The 24812-nt window shown below is 34.1% G+C and overlaps 2 protein-coding genes across 3 annotated transcripts; one reads left to right on the forward strand and one right to left on the reverse strand.

Annotated features, from left to right (window-relative positions):
* Positions 1-5709: 5709 nt before the first annotated feature.
* On the forward strand, positions 5710-11509 carry LOC142611243 (uncharacterized). Its single transcript, XM_075783301.1, has 6 exons — positions 5710-6025; positions 8363-8463; positions 9374-9490; positions 9571-9672; positions 10540-10683; positions 10855-11509. Exons 1-6 carry the CDS (start codon positions 5815-5817, stop codon positions 10882-10884), a joined length of 705 nt encoding a protein of 234 aa, XP_075639416.1. The 5' UTR covers positions 5710-5814; the 3' UTR covers positions 10885-11509.
* A 6850-nt stretch (positions 11510-18359) lies between these two features.
* LOC142610973 (transcription factor RAX2) lies at positions 18360-20918 on the reverse strand. 2 transcript variants are annotated; one of them, XM_075782961.1, is made up of 4 exons: positions 20330-20918; positions 19964-20093; positions 19477-19565; positions 18360-19290 (listed from the first exon to the last, which is right to left on the reverse strand). In XM_075782961.1, the coding sequence occupies exons 1-4, from the start codon at positions 20463-20465 to the stop codon at positions 18848-18850; spliced, it is 798 nt and encodes a 265-aa protein (XP_075639076.1). In that variant the 5' UTR covers positions 20466-20918; the 3' UTR covers positions 18360-18847. The 2 variants fall into 2 exon arrangements, with proteins under 2 accessions (XP_075639076.1, XP_075639075.1); XM_075782960.1 differs by having other exon boundaries at positions 18360-19565.
* Positions 20919-24812: the final 3894 nt, after the last annotated feature.

The raw sequence follows: 24812 nt of genomic DNA on the forward strand, positions 1-24812 counted from the left end.
ATATAATTAATGGTAACTTTGAACTTGTCAAGAGTTGACGAAAAAGCCCAAGGCCCATTGAAGCTAGTGTCTTATTGGTCCCTTTTGGTCCCACTCCAAGCCACACACTAAAGCCCAATTGGAAAGGCCTAATAGGCCAGCCCAATTAGATAATCAGTTAGTTATAAAGGGAGAAACATACAGAATTTTTATTAGAAAAGATTAGAAGAGAAAAAGAAACGGTGTGTGAGAGAATGTGAGACACACTTTCATTCTCCCTTGAAAACTGATTGAGAAACCACACATCTTGGGCGTAAAGTGGAATTAGAGTGAAGATTAAAAATGTTCCCAAGTGCTTCTAATCTTTGTTTTGAATTTCTCCACACCAAGGTACGCTATCTTGTTCTTAAATTCTGAAATTTACATTGTGCACGTTATCAATCACGAATGAAATAGATCCTTGTTCGTTGCTTCCGCTATGTGTTTTGTATGAGATACAAAACCAGATTTTTTCCTTCAGTTTACAACAATGATAATATAGTAAAAAAGAAGTATATATAAAAGTTTGGGCGTTAACACCTAACTATAAATAAGAGAGAGATAGAGAGTGATTTTCAACTTCAGTGCAGAGATGTTTTATGCGAGTCCAAATCTTTTGTCTCATATTTTCTGCTCCACTCTATACTCCACCAATAAAAATTTGTCACGTGTTCACCTAATTAATTAAATACTATCATTATTGACTTATTAATTCTACTATTATTAATTAATAATAGTATTTAATTAATTAGGTGAACACGTAACAAGTTTTTATTGGTGGAGTATAGAGTGAAACAAGAAAAATGGGATAGAAGATTTGGACTCGTTTTATACTTCATTTGTTTTGACATTAATAAATTTTTTATAATTTATTAAAAAAATTATCTTATTTTTTTTATATTTAGCAACAACTTTTAAAATGAGTCCGAAAACAATCTTTTAACTTACTTTATTTAATTTGACGTAAGATACAATTGTTTTCATTTTATGAAAAACAACTTTATTTCACTTCAAACTAAATAAGAGAAGTTGATAGATAATTTCCGCATAAAGTTTTTTGTTGAAAAAAAAAAATTGAGCGCTAATGGAAAAACTTATGTGAAAATAGTTTTTCGTATTTTCCTGTAATTGGTAGTATAAAAAATTGGTCTTAGAAAAACCATTTCTTCACTTCCTTTATTTTTCTTGGCATGAGATAGACTCATTTTCCACTAAAATTTTATGGAAAACAACCCTATCTAACTTTATCTTACTCAAAGCTAAATAAGAGAAGCCGAGAAATAATTTTTTAACTCATTATGTGGTCGTTACCAAACATAAAAAATGAGATAAATTTCTAAAAAATACTTTTTGAAAAATGTTAATGTTGAAATAAACATAGCAAATCCAAAAGATTTTTATTTTAGAAAATGCTAAAGGTACTAGTAATTTTATAACATAAGCATGCACAAACTATTTCATAACATATTTACAAACTGTTAATATGACAAATTATTACTAGTTTTCATTTGGATCTACTACTAACATCATTTTTTTTTTTTACTTATTAATAATCATTCATCATATCAGCAAATTGTAAAATAGGTTGTGACTTTAACATTTTCCTTATAACATTACGTTTACAAAGTCACAAGGCAATTAAAATGGTTGGTAGATTTTAAAAATATAATAAATGAATGTTGACTGACTAATTAACTTGTCTATGATTAGTGACACATTAAATGGTAAAATATCATGTAGTAAAATTTGTAATATTCTTTGTATTACTTTTTTTTTCTTTAATAATTTTTTTTATTGATTAATATTTAGAGCTTAATTAATATTATGCTCTTACTTATAAAGACAAGAATTTAGGCCTTAGTTGATTGCCTAGCTAATATATGGTTGAGCTGACACTGAGTATAAGTGTCCGTTTGGGACAAGTTGAAAATTTCAGCTTATTTGTAATTTCAACTTATTTTTACTACTATTTATGAATCCCACTTCAGGGAGTCAATTTCGTACCGGGGTTGTACTGGTTTGATAAGTGAAACGATATATTTCGGAATCAGGTAAACCGGTGTACCGTTTTGAATTTACCGCAACTTACATATATGTGTGTGTGTGTGAATTTATATAAATAATTAGAGTTTATTAATCTTAAAAGATAACTTAATATATTTAATTAGAACTTAAATTCCTATTTATTTTGTTTATGCTACTAGCCCATGTCCAAGCTATTTTAAACCTCTATCCAAGCACAATATTTTATTTGCCTACCCAATAAAACTTTGAGAGTACAAGCCTATAATATTGATATTGAATGATAAACAATTTCCCATGAAACAAGAGTGGGGGACAGCTATTGGAGTAATATTTGACTATTTGTACAATTTCTTATAGTTCCAAGAAAGCTTTTTAACCATTCACTTCAATTCAAAAACAATTAGCCATCACGTGTAGGTTCAGTAGAATCAGACTCACGCTAGTCACACACTCACATGGCAAGCAACACATAAATTAAGACCTGTATAAAACAAAAATAGAGAAGAAAATAAACCAGAGGAGCAGACCAAATGAATAAGAAAAAGATGGGAGATAGATCAACAAGGTGAGGGTGACAAAGAAGCATGTTTACTGCATAGGCGACGTGATCGACGCTAATGCAGTAAGTTATTGAAAGGAGGGAGAGTGACTTTTAGATTTGATAGTTAGCTTCTTGTTTTTTTTTTTTTTTTTGGTCCAGTATTCATTTATCGGCCGGAATCTGGTATTTGGTCCAGTATGACCGGATCAACCTGGTAAGACTGGTACTTAATCCGGCACAAAACATAGGCATTTCTGTACTAGAGTAGGTGCCGGTATGGAAATTACTGGTCATACCGACTGGTATGGTACGAGATTCACTACCTTAGTCTCACTACACTTTTTGATACTATTTATAAGTTACACTATATTATTCAGCTAATTTTTACTTTTATCTACCGTACTTTTAATAAAAAAATTTATGTTTCCAGTTAAATAAGTTGTTTCCAAAGGGACACTAGCCTAACTAAATCTAACTTGGGATGGTCTTCTTGGTTGATTTGAGATCCATGAATTTAGCAAAATTCCTAAAATAAAATAAAAGATTTTGCGATCTATGATGCTGAGAAATCGCCCAATATCATAATTAAGCCACGTTTATATTTCTTTTGAATTAAGGGACTGTACAATATTGACTACTGGGCTAGAGCCATGACAGACGAAGGCTTTACTACCAAGCCAATCCATATGCGTCAACCAGATGGAGGCTTTAACTCCATCCTATATGAAATAAAATAAAGAGGATAGGAGGGAAGCTCTAGGGTATTAACAATGGTGGCATGTAAGAAGCAACAGTCACCAAATCAAATCTTTTGTAATTTTTTCTTTTTTTTTGGGCTCTACTTTATAGTATGTATTGTTTTTACTTTATAAAATTAAAATTAAAATTGGGAAAAAAAAAATCAAACTTATGGCATAAAATTAAGGCAAAATTATATCATGGTCCCTAAACTTTACCTATTAAGCAGTATTAGTCCATTAAATTTCAAGTAAGCATTAAGAAGCTGCACCAAAGTTGTGAACGGGTCAACATAAGATTAGCCAAAGAGTAATTCTAGGACCATAAAATATTATTCCACAACTTTTTTCTCATAATTTTGATGTGGTAGATTGTGAGTAGTTTTCAAAATGTTGACCCGTTCACAACATTTTCAAAATTTTCAAAATGTGACTGAACTATGAACTTAGTATGTTGTTTTCACTTTTAAAAGTTTTCAACTTAGCGGACTTTTTATACCCTAACTTTTGCCTGGGTTGCATTTTCAAAAGTTTTCAACCTGTCTAGATTTTTAATAACTTTTGTTTAGGTTGCATTTTTAAAGGTTTTCAACCTAGCATAATTAAATTAAAATTGAGAAACATGCAAGAAAGTCAAAATTCTTGGTTAAGATTTTTCTATTTCCTCCTAACATTTTATTTTTCATTTGAACTTTTTTCCCCTTTTTTTTTTTTTTTTTTGGAGAGAGTTTCAACTTATAGCGTCCACTCTTGATGATAACAATTTATCATCAGACCAAGACACCAATCAGTTTTTGGTGTCGGCGGGAATTGAACCTCAGATCTCTTATTTCACCATCAGAAACTTTACCAATTGAGTTAACTGGTACTCACTTTTTTTCCCTCCATTTGAACTGATGAATTGGTAGCAGAATGTCAAAATAATGCAGATATAATATAGGAGTGGCCATCGATCTATCAAAGTGTACCTATTTAGAGCAGGGGCCATTGCTATTACAAAGATGCACCAATGTGTAGCATAAAGTATTTTGTGCGCGTTTAGATCAGCTTAGTTTGTTTAAAAATATAATTGTACCTAAAAAAGAAGTTACAAAATGTTGTCCATAAGCTATAATCAGCATATCCAGTAAAAACTTACTCATTAATATTGTATTCAAGAAGTGAAAACAAAATCAAGATTTAAGTGATAATCTAGTAATAAGGACATTTTTTGTAATATCTAATGTTTGTAATTCAAACTTGCTATCCATTCTTTCACTGTCTATCTAATAAATAATTTTTTTTTAAAAAAAGAGTTTATAGAAAAAAATAATAAAAACAGAGAGCAAAATTTAGTCCCACTCTGAACAAGGTTAGCCCATAATAAGAAATTGGGCTGCCAAAACAAAAGCAGTGAAGAGAGCGGGCTGCCTTCAGACCCCAAAATTTTTTCTTCGAGCGTATGTATTGGGCCTATTTTGCTGTCAATTGTTATTTTCTACTATTTTAATTTGGGTTAATATTGTTCTAGTTTCTGTCAAAAAAAAAAAAAAAAGTTCCGAGTAAAATACCAAAATAATTCTCCAAATTTGGGCTAATGCAAATGGAACCGCTTGGGTCCAATGTGTAACGTGGACATTTGTCAAATACTTGCCACCCTTGCCCAATACAAATAGTGCCTTTTTAAAAATAAATAAATAAAAATAAAAATAAAAATTTCAATTAGTTCAATTAATAAAGTTATTTAATCTCTGTTTATAAAAAAAAAAAATCAATTAATATCTTGATCTAATAATAAAGAAAACAATCATTAAAAGTGTGCGCTATATATTGAAATTCTATTAAAAAAAATAACAAATTACAACTTACTCACTTTCATTTGTAGTTTAACTGAAATTTAAGTTGCCTTTTGTAATTTAAAATTTGACATTTTACTTACCTAAGGTTAGCTCAATTAGAGTTTGTAACTCACTTTTATTAAAAATGTAGTTAAATATTTAATTTTACTCCACTTTTATATTTACCTCCTCTAAAAAAAACATAAAAATACAAAATCAAAAAAATAAAAAAAAGAATCCAATTTATTTAAATTTTGGTCAGGTTTCAAATGGATAAAGTATCAAATTTTTTATCCATGTAACTTAAATGTCGTTGAAATAAAAAAATACCAAAAAAAAACTAAAAAGAAAATAAAAAGGAAAGGAAAAAAAAAACACTGTGGATAAATGTTCACAGCCAGATGTGTAATTTCTGTTTAGGACAAGACAACATTGAATATTCTGTTCTGTAGTCGGAAAGACCAAAGGAACACCAGCCCAACCGTCTCAAACGTACCGTTATGCCACGTGGCAGATGTCTCCACACATGTGTCGTCTAAGTCTGAGATCTCTCTCTCTTGTTAGTAGTTTTTCACTTTTCCCTATCTTTCACTTCTTTTTAACTTTCATTCCTCTGTGATTCTGTGATTCATTTCTCTCTCTCTCTCTACAAGGAATCTCTGTCCTTTTCTCTCTAATGGCGGAAACTTCCGCTCTGTGCTTCTCGCCCTTGGCTTCGATCCCATCGATTTCTCGCTCCGCATTCACTTGCTCTTACAAATCCTCAGTTTCTCATTCTCCTCGTCCCTCTCGTCCTCTACGTTTCTCTGTCAAAGCTTCTTCAGATTCCGGCAACTTTTTCGCCGACGATTCATTCGGATTCTTCCCTTGGAGCCAAGGTGATAGCGGTAATAACTCATCTCATCTACTCTTTTCTCATTTTTTCATTTCCCAGATTTTTTTTTTCTTTAATCTCTTGGAAACCCCGTGACTATTAGATCCGAAGATAAGTCAGTTTAATTGAATTAAGCTTTGATTATGGCATTTTAGTTTTGGTTCTTTTGATTAGATTGTAAATTATTTTATTCCTTCTATGGAGTTCTTTGAGATATTTCAAGTATATGAGGAATTGGGTTCTGGAATGTGGTGTTATTAGAGATCGATTTTTTTATGATGGTCGTTACATGGGAAGAAGATGGACAAATTTTCGATTGAATTGTGGGTTTGAGTACTTTAAGGCCACTTTGTTGCTTGCATATGTTACTGAAAATTTAGGATTGTGTTTTCAGTGCATGACCTTATATATGATCCCGATTAGCCCGGTGAGAATCCATAGCCAATCCCAAAAGTTTTGGGAGTAAGGCTTGATTGTTGTTGTTGTTTTTCAAAGCAACGCCTTATATTTGTGTTATTAGGTTCAATTGAATAGAGATCTACAGAGATTTGATGTTAGCCCATTAACAATTTTAGGAAGATGGCATGTGTAACCATACTTAAGTGATTGTATACAATTGTTGGTTGTAGGCAAAACTTTATCTTTTTAAAATTAATGAACATCTTTTACTAACAATTTGTAAAGGACAAAGATTTTCTCCAAATCGGTTTGGAGGAATCTCCTCCAACTCAATATGTGGTTATTTATAAAACCACCCACGTGTATTGTTCATGGCTCATTAAATTATTTAAACAAGTCACATAATTGATTAAAAATAGGTCATGTGCCTAATGCGTGGATGAGCTTAGGGTTGGAATCTTCCTCCAAACGGTTTGGAGGTAAACTCTGTCCATTTGGAAAAGGGGTGTATTAATAGTTTGTTTAATCTGTTGACTGTTGCTTGCTTGGCTTTGGCTTACTCTTCTGCTGCTTTTTTTTGTGATCTCCAGCAAACTGCAAACCATGGTTGGTCTAGCCTACTACACCAGGCTCTGTGCCATGTGAAACTATGATTATACAGCATTTGCATGTTTCATAAATATTAAAGGCTAAATTACAAATTACACCCTTCAGCTTTGGGCCTTTGGCCAAATTTCAAGTCACTCGTGTAACTTTGATTTTTTGTTCCATTGTCTTTCTATCCAATTCAGTTTGTAGGGCTGCCCTTAAGTGCTCCCCCCCCCACCCCCACACCCCCAACCAAAAAAAAATGGTGTAGTTTTGATTTTCCACCTTTAAAATATTAAAAAATTTAATTTAATTTAGGATTCCTAATCTTAAAAAAAGAAGAAGTTGTTTATCTTATTCCTTATTTCTTCCCCATCCTCTCTCTCTCTCTCTCTACATGGACAGCTTCGACTTTGTCTGGTTCCTAGTGCCTCGAAACAAATTTGCTGCCACCAATGCCAACATGACCATTGCTACGAGAACTCGGGCCCATCTGTTGCCAAGCAAGAAGTTTTTTCGTTCAAGCTTCCTTGCTAAACACACGATTCCCCGGTATGCAAAATCGAGGGAGGAGATATTGGGTGAGTCAGTTGGGTCACCGAATTCAGCCAAGGTGGGTTTGGGTTGATTGGGTTTTGAGGGGGTAGAGTGACTAGTTATAGCCAGATTTGGTTAATTTTGCAAGTAGGTGTAGGATCTGTGTATATAAATTTTGTTTTTGGGCACAACATTTTTGGTTAACTCTGCCTATTGAAATATTTTGTATAGAAATTTTTGGACAGATCTGTGTAGTGGGTTTTCTTGTTGAATCTCTCTGTAGAAATTTTGTATTGGGCTAGAAAATTTTGTATATAGAATTTGATGTTTTTTTATTTTATTTTTTATTTACTATAAAATCCCAAATATTTTTCAAAAATTCAGATTTTTTAAAAATAATGGGCCAAAATTCTTACTTTGTTTTTAATCCATGTTTCTCTGTGTTTTTCTTCGTCAATTTGACACACACGCACAAAAATAACTTCTTCTTCTTCCCCCCCCCCCCCCCCAAATTTGTGATTAATTTTCTCAATTTTTTAAATTTAAGAAATTCAAAAAAAATTTTAAAAAAAAACTAAAAACTACGCTGTTTTGGGCGCTTAACAGCGGCCCACCTAATGGAATTGGACAGAAGCACTGAATTAACAACAAATGAAAGTTAAAGGATTCAAATGAAAAAAGTTAAAACTTATAAGACTAACTTGAAAGCTGGCCAAAGTTAGAGGGTGTAATTTGGAAATTACCCAAAATTAAATAATAACAGTTCTGATTTCTTAATTATTTCTGACTTAAAGAACTTGATGTCTTACATTTCACGTGCTTAAAGAAATTGAATGGGTTCCTGAGGAGAGGATAACGTTGTTCACTGCTGATGGGCTTATTCAGATTGGAGGCTCCCTAGTCCCTCAACGTGTCTCTTCTTCAGAGGTTTGTCATTTTTATTCTGGCAGCTTCAATTGTTCTAAAGAATATAAAATAAAATTTTTATTTTCAATTTTTCAAAAAGATCGGCTGCTACTTCAGTGCTTTCGGAATGAGTTCTTTAATGACTAATATCTGCAATAGCATTTTGTGTTTTTTTATTTATTAATTCGATAATTACAATGGGAAGGGGGGATTTGAAACCTGGATGTTTTTGTTGAGAACACCAAGAGGTGCCAATTGAGCTACTAAGCTATTGGCATCTGCTATAACATTTTGTGTTTAGTTGAAACAACATCTTTTGCATAAGGGAGAAACTATGATTAGGTGGCACTCCATCAATGTTGATGGGGTCATACCAATTTTTGTGTATAATAGATTATTAGTGAAGTTTTGTTGTGACTTAGACCATTCAAAAGCTTAAGTATCTTTTATATACTTGATAACTAAGTTTTTTTTTGGCTTATATATGCAATATGGTCACTGTACAAATATAAGTAGCGATCTAGATCTCTACAGTAATTTAGCCAAAATATGAAAATTATCTGCCGTCATGCTTTATAGATTTATTTGAACGCTTTAGATCTATAAATAATATGATTATTTAAATAAAATAAAAGAGGGTGCAGCTCCATCAACTTGGATAGGGCACTGCCCTATCATAGTTTCCTTGTTTGTGTAAGTATTTATGTGTACATAATTAACAACTTTGGGGGTACCTGTTACCTGCCTTTTGATCCTATTGCATGTTGGAAAAAAACCCCTCTTGGCTATTCCTTTCATGTGATAAGAGTATTATGCCCAATGATATGGATACTTGATCATCAAGTTAGACTGTCTTTGATGCTTGTATTTCATTTTCTATTATATGCACTACATTGTAACATGGAATATGTTATTATATTATGCTTCACAGAAGAAGCAAGGGAGATCAAGAACTGCTCAGAGATTTCAACGCTTTCAAGAAAGTGATTACATGGATCCAGAGCAGGGCCTTTGTCTGGGTGCACTCTTTGATATTGCGGCAACAAATGTAAGCAGTCCCTTTGCTGTTATTGAACGTGCCCTTTTTTGACCACTTGGTTTGATGAATGTGGGAACTTTCTTTTCCAGGGACTTGATATGGGCAGAAGACTCTGTATTATTGGGTTTTGCCGTTCCATTGAGATGCTGAGTGATGTTGTGGAGGACACTGTCTTGGAGCATGGTGGGGAGGTACAACCTTTCAAATCAATTTTATGTTCCATTTGATTGTTGCAGTTGCAGATATGGTGCTTCTATATAATTATTGTTTGGTCTGTGGCATCAACAAAAGTAGGCTTAAGATTACACCAAAGCTACCATTGTTGACCCTACTAATTTTTATGAAGCCTACTATAGTAGGCTTGACACTACTAAGCTTAAGATTACACCAAAGAGCTTCAGGAAATGATTTTAGCTCATAACCGTTGCATGGTTTATGGTTTGACAGCAGTACTAATATTGTCCTCCAAAAAGGGATCACGTCTCACTGGGTTCATCTTTGAATCCTGAATGTATTTTTGTTGTGTGTCTTTAGTTTTTGTACTTGCTGAATATTTCTTAGGTTTTATTTATTCAGAGATAGAGCTTGGTCAAAAATGAATTTTCAATTGGAGGATTGGAGTTTTAGTTGGTCCATTTTTCTGTCAATAGATTAAAGTTCTATCGACCTCTTTTTAAGGAATGGGCTCATCTGGCCAGTCGTTGGTATTTGGATTTGATTGGTTGAGCCAATTCCTCTATTGAGTTCCCATAAATTGTACAATATATTTGGCTCACTAACATTATATATCTGGGCCATCTTGGTATTTTGGGAGTGAACAGAACTTGCGCTGAGGTGTTGTTTTATGAGAAAATTTAGAGGCTATGCTAATAAAGATGTGAGAACCATATATCTGGTTCAGTTTTAAAACATATCATTTTGTCTACTTTATGTGGTTCCTTCACATGTTCAACACTGGGCTACATTTTTATGTGTCTTGCACATCTGCTGCCTGTTCAAAGGCTCAGGTTCTGTACCCTGCGGATTAGCCATTAATGTGAATGATGTGTAATGTCCAGATTGTTGCTGCGGAGAAGGCAACCAAAGGTGGTTTGCATGAGAAGCTAACCATGACGGTTGCAGTGCCATTACTTTGGGGGGTTCCTCCTGCATCTGAAACACTTCACCTTGCAGTTCAGAGTGGTGGAGGGATTGTGGATAAGGTTTATTGGCAATGGGATTTTTTGTAGATGCATAATTGAATTCTTCTAACCATCATTAATGCATTCTTGTACATAAATTTGTTATGTTCCTATGTACAAAACCCCAAATTCAATGATTATATGCCTGTCAATATCTAATTGATTACTAAATTCTCTTGTCTGTTCCATCAGCCACCTGGATGTCATTTGGAAGTAACGTGATTTACTTCACTACCTCACAATTCCATAGAAATGGAGAGAGATGGTATTAGAAAAGGCAGGAGAGGAAGAAATGCCATTTAGCCACAAAGGTGGTTTACTTGTGTTGTCTACAAAATGTGGGATAAATATGCCATTTGAGCAAGAATGTTGATTGTAGAGCTGTAAGGATTGACTGGTTGAGTATGAAATGGCCAAAATGGTTACTGCCTTAAGGCAGTCAAAATATGGGAACTTTTTTTCTTTTTCCTCAACAGCCGAAAGAGCATAATTACAAGGATTGCGCTGTCTGAGTGGGCTTTCTTTTAGTTGTTGCCTTGTTGGAAAAAGGCAGGCCGGACTTCTACTTTGAAATTCCATTAGTGTAGGTGCAAAAGAAGAGAAGTGAAGTGGAATTTGATGGCGGCCTCAAAAGGAAGCCGCCGCCTAGTACAATAAAAAGAAAGCCACGCAAATGTTTTTTTTTTTTTTTTGATGGGACCCAAATGTTATTTTAACTTGTTGGTGAGGTCCAAACTTAATTATGACTTTTTATGGGACCCTCCATTTTTTTTTTTGACAGGTAGATAGTAGGGAGTAAAAGATGTGGTTCGAATAGCGTATCTGAGGCACCATAAAAAAAAATGTCATCTATTCTACGCTACATGTAATACATTTTATATACTAGCTTATATACGTCTTTAATAATATTTTACTTCACCATTTGGCATTAAAAATAAAAAATAAAAAGAAAGAAAGAGAAAGCTATATGGTAGAAGTTGGATCAAGATTTAGGGACTGTTTAGTAAAAGATTTCTAGTAACGTTGTTTAGGTATTGTGAAAATACATGTGGGTAAAAAAGTGATGTGAAAATATGTGTCATGTTGTTTAAACAATAATATCAAATAGACCACTAGTTTTTGGGGAACTCACCAAAGAGTTCCTAAAATCTCATCTAAAATGAGTTGTTTGAATTTTACTGTCATTAACATGTAAACATAGGTTGGTTGTCACTAATTTGATGTCTATTTAAATTATTGATGTAGTAAAAATTTAGTTCATTTAATTCAAAATGAATTGATATAATATTATAAATTCTATATTCAAGCTACCGCCACAACTCTAAAGAATCTTTATTCGTAGAAGTCTATGCATGCAACTAAAAGTCTTAATACAATAATCTTTTACTAGCCTCTAGCCTTTTGCTTGTGAGGCGTAATGTGTGTTTGGTTCTAAATTTAAAAGCCAGTTTATTTTACTATTCAACTTACTTTTGCTAATATTCATGGGCCCAATTGCACTTTTTGGTACTATTCACAGATTTTACTGTACTATTTCAGCTAACTTTTACCTTTATTTAAAGTACTTTCAGTAAAAAGTTTTTAATTTCAACAAGATAAGTGGATTCCAAACAGACCCATAAAAGAAAAATACCACTTATTAAATTAACTCAATTCTAATTTTCAACTAGTGTCATTGTTACGTGCCCCACATTTCTTTTAATTGCCTATTCGGTTGTTGAGAATTTCAAATCTTAGAAGTTAATAACTTTTGAATTTAAACTCACAAGAATTAAAATTCATGAGAGTTAACATATATATTGCATTGATAATACCTGATATATTTAGAATTTGGATGTATATATACACACACACACATATGTATGTGTGTGTAAGCAAGTGGAAAATCGATTTTAACTTAAGTTAGATGGAGAGTTGATATATGACGGCTTAATACAATTAATTTGTAAAGAATGAGTTTTCGAGGTAAACCTTAGCATGCCTATATACTTTAGCTTTTAAGTTAATAAAAAAAATATCAAATAGCTCATAAGGGAGAAGTAGATTTTGATGTTAACTCTTCCTTGGGTTAATTTGAGGAGTGCTAGTTCAAATCTCGGTTGCAAGGTAGTGTTACACGGAATATGTTTCTTTTTCAAGTTTTTTCCGTTCCCCAATCTGGAGGCGTTCCCTTCCTTTATATAGCTATCTGAATTGCATCATAGTCCTCCATTTGTACATCTACTGATTTTCCTTTGGATGTCTGTCCCATCAGGGTGTTATTGGAGGTGGTAGAATGTACTGAAAGCTATAAGGGTACTGTTCGGGGGTCATTCTACTATTAATACGACTAGTTGAATTGGTCAGTGCATTGAATGCGAAGGTGATTCATACTTTACATGGATATTTTCCCTTTTCTTTGCTTGCACGTCTCTATTTCCCTCCTCAGTATTTTGTCTTTTGGTTCAAGTGACTTGCTCAATGCCTCCCAAAGAATGCTCGCTCTTCGGACTCCTTGGGCAGTTGGCCTCTATTCTCGAGCTCTCATCTATGTATTGGGTCAAAACTAATGAGAGAATGGGTCCTTCCACCTTCTCAAGCTAGGCCCACGAAACTCTATTTGTACCTAGATCTCACCCCTCTCACAATATATATATTAATAATTTGACTGATATAGATCATTTTTAAATGGCAAAAAAAATTCTTGAGCAGTAAGTAACATTTTATGTGGATGAAAAAAAAAATTCTAAATTAACTCGACGTAGTTTTTTTTTTTTTAGAAGAACTCTCTACGTAGTTAGTTTAAAGAAAGATTCTCAAAAAAAAAAAAAGTTAAAAGAAAGAAAAAGTAATTTGAGATATACAAGATCAGCTGACAATTCCAATATGAGAGAGTTAGAATTCTAACGTTTCACGAGAATTGTAATTCTTGAGAATTTCAATCAAATAACCAAACTTCATGATTTTTTTTATATAAAAAAATTAAAATTTACCATCCCAATTCACTTTGTCTACTACTACACGGACATATATAGTATTTCACAATTTTATTTCTTGCGTAATAATTTTAAAATGACATGACATTACATATATCTTTAAGATTATAATAAGTAACCAAACTATAAAATGAGAAAAACCTAATTCCATTACTTGCATGGAAACTAAAACAATAGGTATATAAATATCTTTTTCATAATTATTGAAGTGATAAGTTGTTAATAGTAGACAAAATAAAGTAATATCAATAACAATCCCATATAAAAATCAATAATAATCTAACATGTCACCAAGTTTGTGAAGAAGATAGTGATTATAATATTACACTAAATAAAATGTTCCCACATCATTGGTTTACAACCACATATTTTCTTAGCTATCAAGGAAGGAAAGGTGCATGATTTTCCATTCAAATTTTAGGATTAATAGAAAAGATCACGACATATCTCCCAACATCTCATTTTATAAAAGATTATTTTAACACTAGTTTTTAAATAGTTTATGCATGACTCCTCACCTTGGAGCATTTACATTGACCTAGGTGTAGTTTTAGAAAAATCATAACTTAATGAGGTACTCTTTCTATTTGAAACATTCACCCTCAAATAGTACCCCACATTAACAATCTATTTCTTTCTTCATTCTATTAAAATACTACTTCTTACACCACCGCACACACTTGGTGCGATGGTCACTCCACAGGTATAAGTGCTTGTGGAGTGTGGGGGGCAAGGGCTGGAGTTCAAGTCTTTAGGAGGGAACTTCACACACATATACACTTAAATTAGGCTAATGTAGAAATTCTATCTTGTATAAAAAAAAATAAAATAAAAAACTACTTCTTACTATTTTTATTTTCTCAGCATTCTCTTGCTTCTTTTTTCTCAGTTTCTTAACCAAAAACCATAAAAATCACTCTAATTGAGAGAGAGAGAGAGAGAGAGAGAGAGAGAGAGAGGCGTGAATCACACCCACAGCCAATATTGACCACCCACAACCTTATTAGTAGGCTTGAAATGTCCGGGACTCACATTGGATGGGGAAAGGTGAGGACAATGAAGCTCTAGCTAGTTTGCATTACAAAAAGGAGGTGGCGTTCATGTGGAGGACCATGATGTCGTCAGGTCTAATGTAGTGGTGGAAGACCTAGTCAATGTCAAATAGATCAATGACCATGCCAATCTTGTAACAGGCTTCAACAATCAGGGTCAGTTTGGGTGTTACCCCCACGCCTCCTCTTGCAGAAATGGACTAATTGTGGTGTTGGGAGGTGGATCTAGCTAGATTGGTTATTGTATGTTCAATTGAGAGAGAGAGAGAGAGAGCTAAGTTATAGTGCTAAGTAAAAAAAAAAAAACGTTGAAAAATATGTATTATTTTGCTAAGTTATAGTGCTAATCAATTTTAACCAAGCACTATATAGCTCAAAGATGTTTTTGAAGTATAGCTTTTTGCTCGCTTTATAGGGGTTTATCAACTAAATTTTAGTTGGACTATCCATCTTTGTTTCCCCTTATAGTTTGATTATTGAGGGAATGAGAATTTAAGTTCTAAATAATTCAATTGAAAACATTAAGAAGTATCAATTCAGTTACACGATTCTTAATGTCTAACCATCCTTACTAATGCTCTTATTATTTGTTTTGAAGGTTTTTTTTTTTTTAATTACATTTTACACTATATTTAGTTTAACAAAAAAACCAAGGGAAAGGAAAGAAAGTAAGAGTAGACAAGAGAATAATTTCATTCTTGAAAGCCCAAAACAAAAAAACAAAAAAAAAAAAGGATTGCTTTCCAACCCACCATTACATTTTCTCTCAAATTGGGAAAAACTTAGAGAGAAGCAAGAATGGTTATTGTGGCCTGTGGCCTGTGGCCTGTGGGTCCTATAATTTGTGTCTTTTTCTTCTCTCCATAATTTGCTTCTAACTCTACCCTTATCTACTAAAATTTCTGCTGGTTCTTTGAACACTATTCATCTAATAATTGCCAACTGTTGATAAGAAGGGATGGTTTCATGATCATTTGTTTATATCAAGGTGATGATTGAATAATGAAGCTCAGTTGGGATTGATTGGATGAGCAACAGTTTTAGTGAAAGGTAATCAAATTTGCTCCATAAATAAAGAGACTATTTATAGAGTCCTCAGACTCTAGGTTTTCTTTTCATTTCTTTTTATCACTATTGCATACAGAATATCCAATCCTCCATCTTTAATTATCCCCAGAAAAACATAGCATTATAAACTTGAAAACACTATTTGCAGAAAAAGTAGCTTGTCAGTAGGTGCCAGACCTTTTGACCTTTTCCACTCCACTAGAAAAGACATTCCCAGAAAACGTTAACCCCATAGCTTAAAGACAAATTGTTTTTCTAATATTATGTATATATAATGCCTATAGCTGGCAAACCCCATTAGTCTAATCCAACATGAGAAAGAAACAAACAAAAAAGGTGAAGAGGTCAATGCGTTTTAATCGTCAACACAGCCTCATCTGTTTTTTTCTTCAAAGATAATTAATTACTTTTTAGTCGAAGCTACCCCGCAAGACCCATCAAACAATGAGACGCCTATGGCATCATTATCTTGGGACCATATATTTTTGGAGACCTTGGACTGCTTCCCCATGAGGATTCTCTATCATTTTTGCACGATGGATGACTAATTACCGTTCAATAATCTCTGTTTCCCACATTAAATCATTTTTTAATGGAAAGATAATTTTTCTGCTACCCGGTAACGACGCAATTTTGCTGGGATCACATGAACAGAAGGCAAGATCCAATCACGCAACAGATATTAGCTTACTAGTTCTTATTCTTGTACAAGAGGTTATGTTTTTTTTTTTTTTCTCTTTTCTTTTCTTAGTTGGGTTTTAAATCAAGATCAAGAATGCAAGAAATCAAAAAGATGAGCAATCATTTCTTCTAACTTTCGGGGTAGAATAAATCAATGAACCAAGTCAAAAATCTTTTTTAATATTTATTATAACAAGAAGCTTGAAAAGATATTTCGAGATAATTGGTCAAACATTGCAAGGTTTAGTGGACTTAGGACTAAACCGTGAGGAGCCTTTAGGTCAGGGCTTAGTCCCAGCCCACAAGCTCTAACATAATAGCCTCGATAAGATATATTAACCCAAAACAAACCATAACTAGATACCATAAGAACTTCTTGGGTCACCATCTTCATAGTATTTAAACCTTTAAATTTCGTTCAGTTACTCGACCACATCTCTCTCTCTCTGAGTCTACCCACTCCAGAATAACTCAAACGCATGCTTAAATATATATTCGTTTTGGTTGGTCCGTACAACTTCCCTAAATAAAAGATCTTGGTGAATGTTATTGACTTCCCCTCATGTAAATATTTATTGCACCTCATCAATTTCTACAATCACATTTAAAGTGGTTGAAACCCCCCCCCCCCCCCCCATCTTGGCACGCATTCCCTTAGCTAATTAGAGGAAAAAATCTCCTAACACGCCAAAAATTTTGATTTTGGGAGATTGTTCACTCCAAATCCAAGCTCATCCTAGCCTATAAACTATAAAGACCCGTTTGTTTCACTAAATAAATTGTCATTTTCAACCATTAATTTTTTATGTAGACAATGTTTGAACCTCCGATTTCTTACCACCTAGAATATATATATATATATATATATATATATATATATATATATATTTTTTTTTTAAATATTTTGTTTACAACAAGTGGTATTGAAGGATTGATGATGAATATTTTTTATTATCATGTGTATAAAGTTTTTGGCCATTTTGTGGATAAGTTTTTGGCCATTTTGTGGATTTGATTGCTTTTCGGAATCCTACCTTCTTAGTTGGCAACTCTAAGCACAACAATTTCCACTCTAGCATGTGAACCAAATTCCAATTAAGATATTAGATCAATGAGATACACATTTAACCTATGATATTCACTCCATGATAACTATTCTTTATTATTAAGCTAAAACAACAATTAATTTTTTATGTAGGCAATGTTTGAACCTTTGATCTCTATTTCAACAAAAAGCTTAGATTTTCTTAATTGACTTAACTAGAACCCACAATATCATTTTTATTAGTATATATTAATAACAGCATAGCTCATTTTAAAGGGTGACACGTGCATATTTTAATTTGTCTGACACGTTAGTGGCAGCAGGATTCTTGTTTCCTGCTGCCACTGGCAGTAGGAAATTAGTTTTCCTTTCCTAATCTTTGCTTCTGCCCGTTATTACCGCTCAAAGGCCTTATCCACCTATGATCAATTATTGTAATCTGTCTTTCAAAAAAAAAATTTATTAATTGAAATCAGGCTCATATGTCATCTTCTAGTTGATTTTTTTTTTTTTCCTTTTTTTCTTTTATACTTCTTTATTTTGGCTAGATGCGTCAGCGCATTGATCATCAAGCATTAAAAATCAGAGACATTTGAATAATTATATATGCTGATAAAATAACATCCTAACTTACAAATTTTCAATTATAAATTTATAATAATCATGTTTTCCTCGTTTCCATGTCATAATCTGTGGTACCAGATTGTCTATGTCTGTGTTAATTAATCATGTTACGTGTTCCACTTGATCATTGTTATAATATACATCCACATGAAATCAATGACACCATCGATTTTGGCTTTATGCGTGCCGTCTCTAGTACACTATAGTGTTTGTTTTATAAGTTAAAGATACACTTGTTTAAGAAGACTAAGATTAAGATTAACATGGAGTCAATTTTTTTTTATTAATTGTTACAAGGAAAAATACCCGCAAAAATCAAAGATTTTAATGTTGGGCTTCGCTACATACGAGTTAAAATATAATATCACAAAGAAAAAAAGTGCTCAAACGGAAAAGGAAGTGAATGAAAAAGAGGAAAAAGAACAAGAAGAAATTTTACTCGAGTCATTGTTATTGTGCATGATTGGATTCGAGGTTGAAATCTTGGAAGATGATGGCTTCTGTAGTTTCCATGACATTTATGCTTGAATGGATGCAGTTAAACCGTACGAACAGATACATTATTTCACAAAAAGAAATGCACAAAGACAAAGGAAACTTTTTACCATGTACTGTCCAAAAAAGTGTTTCCATCAAGAACATTTACCCAATGCCAGAGTTTTGAGAGTCCACTAGTGTAAAATCTTCAGCCCATCCCTTCCTTTCCCTTCAAATCTTTTTGATTTCACCTACAGTCAGCATCAATAGAACATCATCTGCTTTTCCTGATCTGTCTTGTTTTCATCAAACAAGAAGTTGTTGCAATTACTAGTGCTAATTAACTGCTTAATTTCCTCAAGCCCATAGTCTAATGGGTGATCATTCCACATACCATTTTGCTTTTGAATCCAATTACCATTCACATCACCATCACCATTGGAAATCATGAACCTTTGGTTTCCATCAATGTTCCCATTGTAAAGAAAACTCTGCTGCAGGCCACCCATTTGTACTTCACCATAATTTCCACCATATTCATACTCTCTTTCCCCATTGCCATGGTTGATCAGGTTGTTTGAACTTCCATCAGAAGAGCTGCAACTAGCTTCACTTCCAAACATGAGCAAATTATCTTTTATTTGGTAATTTTGTGGTGGACCCACAAAGTTTTCTTGGGCTTGAAGAACTGGAGCTGCTGCTGCTGCTGCATTAGTACAACAATTATTACTGCTTAAAAGACTTGATGCAAATTCAAGATCTGTGAAAGAACTTGCTGAGTTGTAGCCTTTGTATGATGATGTTGGTGATATTGATGATGATGAAGAAGTTTGAAGAAGTGAAGAGAGAGTGGCTGCTTGGTGAGCTTTTCTCTGAGATGGAGGAAATATACCCATGAGTTTCTTCTTAAGCTTGGTGTTCCAATAGTTCTTAATGTCATTGTCAGTCCTGCCTGGCAACTGAGCTGCTATTATTGACCACCTGCACTTTGTTGGGTCAGTTGGTTTGAATAGAAGAAGAAACATAACTGAGCTTCTTATTTAGGCTCTAATCAAGTACTCATGGAAGATCTAAAATTGACATGCATGCAGACCAATTCACCCAAAAAAACAAAAAAGACAGAAAACAGGAATATAAATTTTTTTATATAGCATATTCTTCGAACAAGTAACTTTTTCCTTAAATTCCCAAAAAGAGAGAAAAATTGTACTTTCTTTTATTGCTTTTGATGAATTCACAAAATCTTCACAGTAATTATAAAGGGAAAAGTAATCTGAACCACATAAAACATTGTGAAAAAAAGACTAAAATATGTATGAAAAAATAGAAAATTGTGAAGTAGAAAAGAAGAAAAATTGGAAAAGCAAGATGATTATTACCTGCTTCCAATGTTAGCAAAGAGGCCGCATATTACCCTATCTTCATTTTCAGTGAATTCACCATGTTTAATATTGGGTCTGAGATAGTTAAGCCATCTTAATCTGCAGCTTTTTCCGCATCTCCTAAGACCTGGTGGATGAGAACCAAACAATTATTGAAGATGACCATAAATATAAAAATAAGTGACACCCAAAAAATAAAAATATAAAAGACACAAAGATAAAGAAACCCTACATATTTAAAGCATTATAAAGAAGAGGTTTTCATTTCTCTTGGAATTATCATACTCGTACCAGCTTTCTTTTTCTTTTTTTAAACAAAAAAATATATATACCAAAAGGAAAAGAAAAAAAGAAAATTCTTACCTGCTTTCTGTGGAAGAGCAATCCAATTCCCTCCAGTCCCATATTTATCTATATACTCTTTTAGCTTTGCATCTTCTTCAGGTGACCATGGCCCTTTTTTCACGTTGGCCTTATCACAACAAGGAGCTCTTCCCATCGTTGTGTTTGTGATTTCTCTCACTCTCTCTCTCTCTCTTTCTTTCTCACTCTCAAATATCTCACCTCTGATCCAAGTGGCTCTTTGAAAGTTATAGATGGTTCTGAGGAAGGTGTGCTCTTGTTTCTTCTCACAAGACTTAGGGTGTTGGACACTAGAGATATATATTTATTGAGAGTTAACAGAAGTCAAAGGACAGCCTCTCTAAATTCAATCATCACGTTCCAGCCCTTTCTTATTTGAAGAGAGAAGTTTCCATCATATATAAACAAATCAAGCAATAGGAAGCTTTACTTGGTCTCTGCCTTCTCTCACACAAGGAGAGAATCCAAAGTCTGCTAAAGCAAACCAGCTACTATTTACAATTGAAAATGATAGGCTATTAATTGCTTTGTTTTCCATGCCATAGGGCAAAGTCATAGGTTTACTATTGTCAAATTGCGGGTCCAATTACGACCAGAAAAGAAAAATATTAGAGGTCCAATCATATGCAACAATACAGATATGTCTTTTATATTCATGTACACATGTACATTCAGTGTATGTTGTGTTCATACAGAGGAAGATATACATTTCAAATAGCCACCTTGGTGGCTGTGGCTAGAGTGAATTAAAAATGTTTTGCTTGACGTTTATAGATAAAACTAATATATAGTTGCTCTCTTTGTGGCCATGGCAGCTCTTGCTAATCTTAATTATTAGTATTATATTAATTTATTTAAAAGTGCTTTAAGTAAATAATTTATCTATAGTTTTTGAAAGTTTATGGGTTCACAACTTTTAAAAAATGTACATCTTTTAAGTACTATTGTTTACTTTTGCCAAACTTTTTTTTTTCTTTAAAACCCAGTATTCCCATATAGGCCAGATAGATGACCTTCACTTCAAGCAGGAAAGTGATCTATTGAATGGAGGGAACTCCTTAGTTTTCTAATATGTTCTACTGGTGTTCTTGTATCAACTTGCTTTTGAAATTGAGAACGATTTTAAGTGTAATAAGGGAAAAATATCCGAGGGAATTCTCGGAACATTCAATGAAAATAACCTCTCCTCCAAATGAATTACTTATCACTTTCACATGAATTTTTGAATATTATTTGTTCAAATAATTGGTAGTTCTAGGCACATATAATTTTCTATATTTAGACTTTCTAATTTCAATGTATAAGAATATATTATGATATTATCATCGATATATAAATCATGATTTTGTAAAATACTATGGACTCTTGTCATCTTGAAATACCAAAGATTTACTATGATTTTAGGGCTACTATATTAGACCTAACTTATTCCCACATATATCCTATCTTATATTAGGTTTATTGTAATATACAGTTCATTACATTAGGTTTATTGTAATATACTGTTCAATATATATAGTAAAGAGGTAATCGTTTGGCTTTTCTATTATAGGCGTCGGCTATCAAGCCAAAACACATTAATTAATTATCTAACTTTCGTTTTCTCTTTGCTTCATTTTATTAACATGATATATCATATTATCATATGCAAGTTCTTAAGTAGTTTCCTAATAAAAGATCACTAATTAACTTGCTTAGTGCTTACGCAGCTGATCACCCCAACATCGTCTCTAGGTTGATGTTTTTTGGCCTTCATCAATTGATATCTTTCGGCCAAACAATTGACCGTCACTATTGCCAAAGTCTACCATGTAAAAATTTTATTATAAAATTTTTAAGAAATTTTAAATAATATTCATTTTTTATTTAAATAAATCTACCATAAGTTTTTCATTTAATAATTATCTGGCATTAAAATATGTGTTTCCTTCGCATAAATTTAAATATATTTTTTAATCATTAAACAGATATTATATGTTTAATTAATATGTACATTATATAAACATACTCAAACTTAGCAAAATTGGACTCAAACACGTTAATTTACCTAAACCCCACACAAAAAGTGTTATGGATAATAGAAATAGTAACTTATTTTAGTTTAACTTGTACATGATTTAATTTAACCTGACTCAAATGGGTCAAATTCAGACCTAACTTGACCCAACTTATTCATGTTATAAATTTTAAAATATATATTTTAAAAAAAATTATTTATTGACTCATTTTGAATGTATACATATATAATAATGTTATATTAGGTTTTTTACATCGTAGATAAAAAATCTAATGACATTAGTTTTGTGGGGGGTAAGATTTATAAAATGAACAAATGGGTTGTGGGGCTTGATCAATTGGTACCAGTTTGTTTTTGTCATTGGGCCATTAAGCCCATGAGTCAGCCTACACTACAGACATCCGAGGAACCGTCCGAGGATGAATGTCTCCTCGGATGGGCCCGGCGCACACCCTGGGATTTGCCAAGAAGATTAAAGGCAGAGTTCTGGAAAAACTATTGGGTAAAAGGGGGATCCAAGTACCCTCTAGAAGCAATGGCGTGATAGAAATATCTGGGAAAAAGGCTGCTACCTCCACATTAAAGACCCTACACCTACCTCCCTAGCTGCATTAATGGGAAAATGACCCCTGAACAGTAGAATTAAACTTTCCTGCTGCTATTTGAAGACTTGAAGAAGGTGGTGGAAGGGGGACACCAAAGGATAAGATTTGTGAGACACGTGGATGTAGGAAGGAAGAAGAAGAATATTTAAGGGGAGAAAGGAAAAAAGAAAAGGGAGATCGGTCAGTTAGCAAAAAAGAAACTAAGAACTGTAATTTTTGGCATAAAAGAGAAGCAATATACAAATCGTTCTCGGCTTACGTTCGAGTAGGTTCCCTTGTCATATTTATTTATCATTTGCAAAGATGATGGCATTCTAGCCTGCTTATCAAGTGTCCAGTACCCCTAAACTAGATTTCAAATCCACACTCTACAAATCTTATTGTTTAAGGCTCATTGGGTCTGAGCCCACGTCTATCTTTGGGTCTAGGCGCAATTGTGCACTTACAATTGGCGCCGTCTGTGGGAAATCTAGTGTTGAAGGAACTAGAACACCATGGCAAGCTTAGGCTCACACCATGCAGAATCTCAGGGATCGCAACCTGAGGATCTTTTCGAACGTCTTGAACGCCGAAGGGATTGAGAGGGAAGCGTTCACACTGTATATCCTGGCGCGAGTCATACCCGCGGTGGAGGCAATGCACCTATGAAGATGATGTTGAGGCCATGCAAAGGGAGATAAACCACCTCAAGAAGAAGCTACGCCGTGTTAGACGAAGGCGTGCTTCACCCCCATCTAATCCTTCCTCTGGGGGATCCCGGAGAAGCAGTTACAATTCAAGGTCCTGGTCTCCCCCCAGCAAAATTTCCTCTTGCGAGGAGGGTGACCTACTAGATCGCAGGCACAAGAAGCTCCCCTCCAGGGGCTTGGGGAACGACGCTATGAGCCGAGCGTTACACCAACTCTCCAAATCGCCATTCTCACGTAGGATTGAGAAGGGGAGGCTCCCCAGGCGGTTCACCCAGCCCACCTTTACCATTTATAACGGCCGTACAGACTCGGTGGAACATGTGAGCCACTTTAATCAGAGAATGGTGGTGCATTCTCACAATGAAACCTTGATGTGCAAAGTCTTCCCTTCTAGTTTGGGACCTGTTGCTATGAGATGGTTCAATGGCCTAAAATCGGGGTCTCTCGGTTCGTTTGGGGAACTTACTAGAGCATTTGCGTCACAGTTCATTACATGTAGTAGAGTTCCTCGGCCGTTGGATTCACTTTTATCCATGGCCATGAGGGACGGTGAGACTTTGAAAGCGTACTCCGACAGGTATTGGGAGATGTTTAATGAGATAGATGAAGATTTTGACGAGGTGGCGATTAATACTTTTAAGGTGGGCCTTCCCACTGACCATGATTTAAGGAAATCCCTGACCAAAAAGCCCGTACGGAGTGTACTTCGCCTCATGGACCGCATTGACGAGTACAAAAGGGTGGAAGAAGATCGACAGCAGGGGAAGGGTAAGGCGAAGGTTATCCCACAGGAGAAAAGGGATTTCAGGTCGGACAGATATCACAATAATATGCCGCGAAGAGATTACTCCGGGCAGCATGGTTCGGCAATTCCTCAGGTTGTTAATACTGTATTCCGAGAGCCAGTACACCAGCTGCTGGAGAAAGTTCGTAAGGAACCCTACTTCAGATGGCCTAGTAAGATGGCGGGGGACCCTGCGAAGCAGAATCAGAATCTCTTTTGCCAATACTACTAGGACATGGGTCATACCACCGAGAATTGTCGGACCCTCTAGAACCACTTGGAGCAGCTCGTTAGCGAGGAGAAGTTGAAGCAGCATCTATACCAACCTAACGAGCAAGGCAGTCAGTCCAGCTCGAATAATCAGAAGAATAATTCATCTCAGCCATCC

This window comes from Castanea sativa, chromosome 9 (assembly GCF_040712315.1).
Source record: "Castanea sativa cultivar Marrone di Chiusa Pesio chromosome 9, ASM4071231v1".
NCBI classification, from domain to species: Eukaryota; Viridiplantae; Streptophyta; class Magnoliopsida; order Fagales; family Fagaceae; genus Castanea; species Castanea sativa.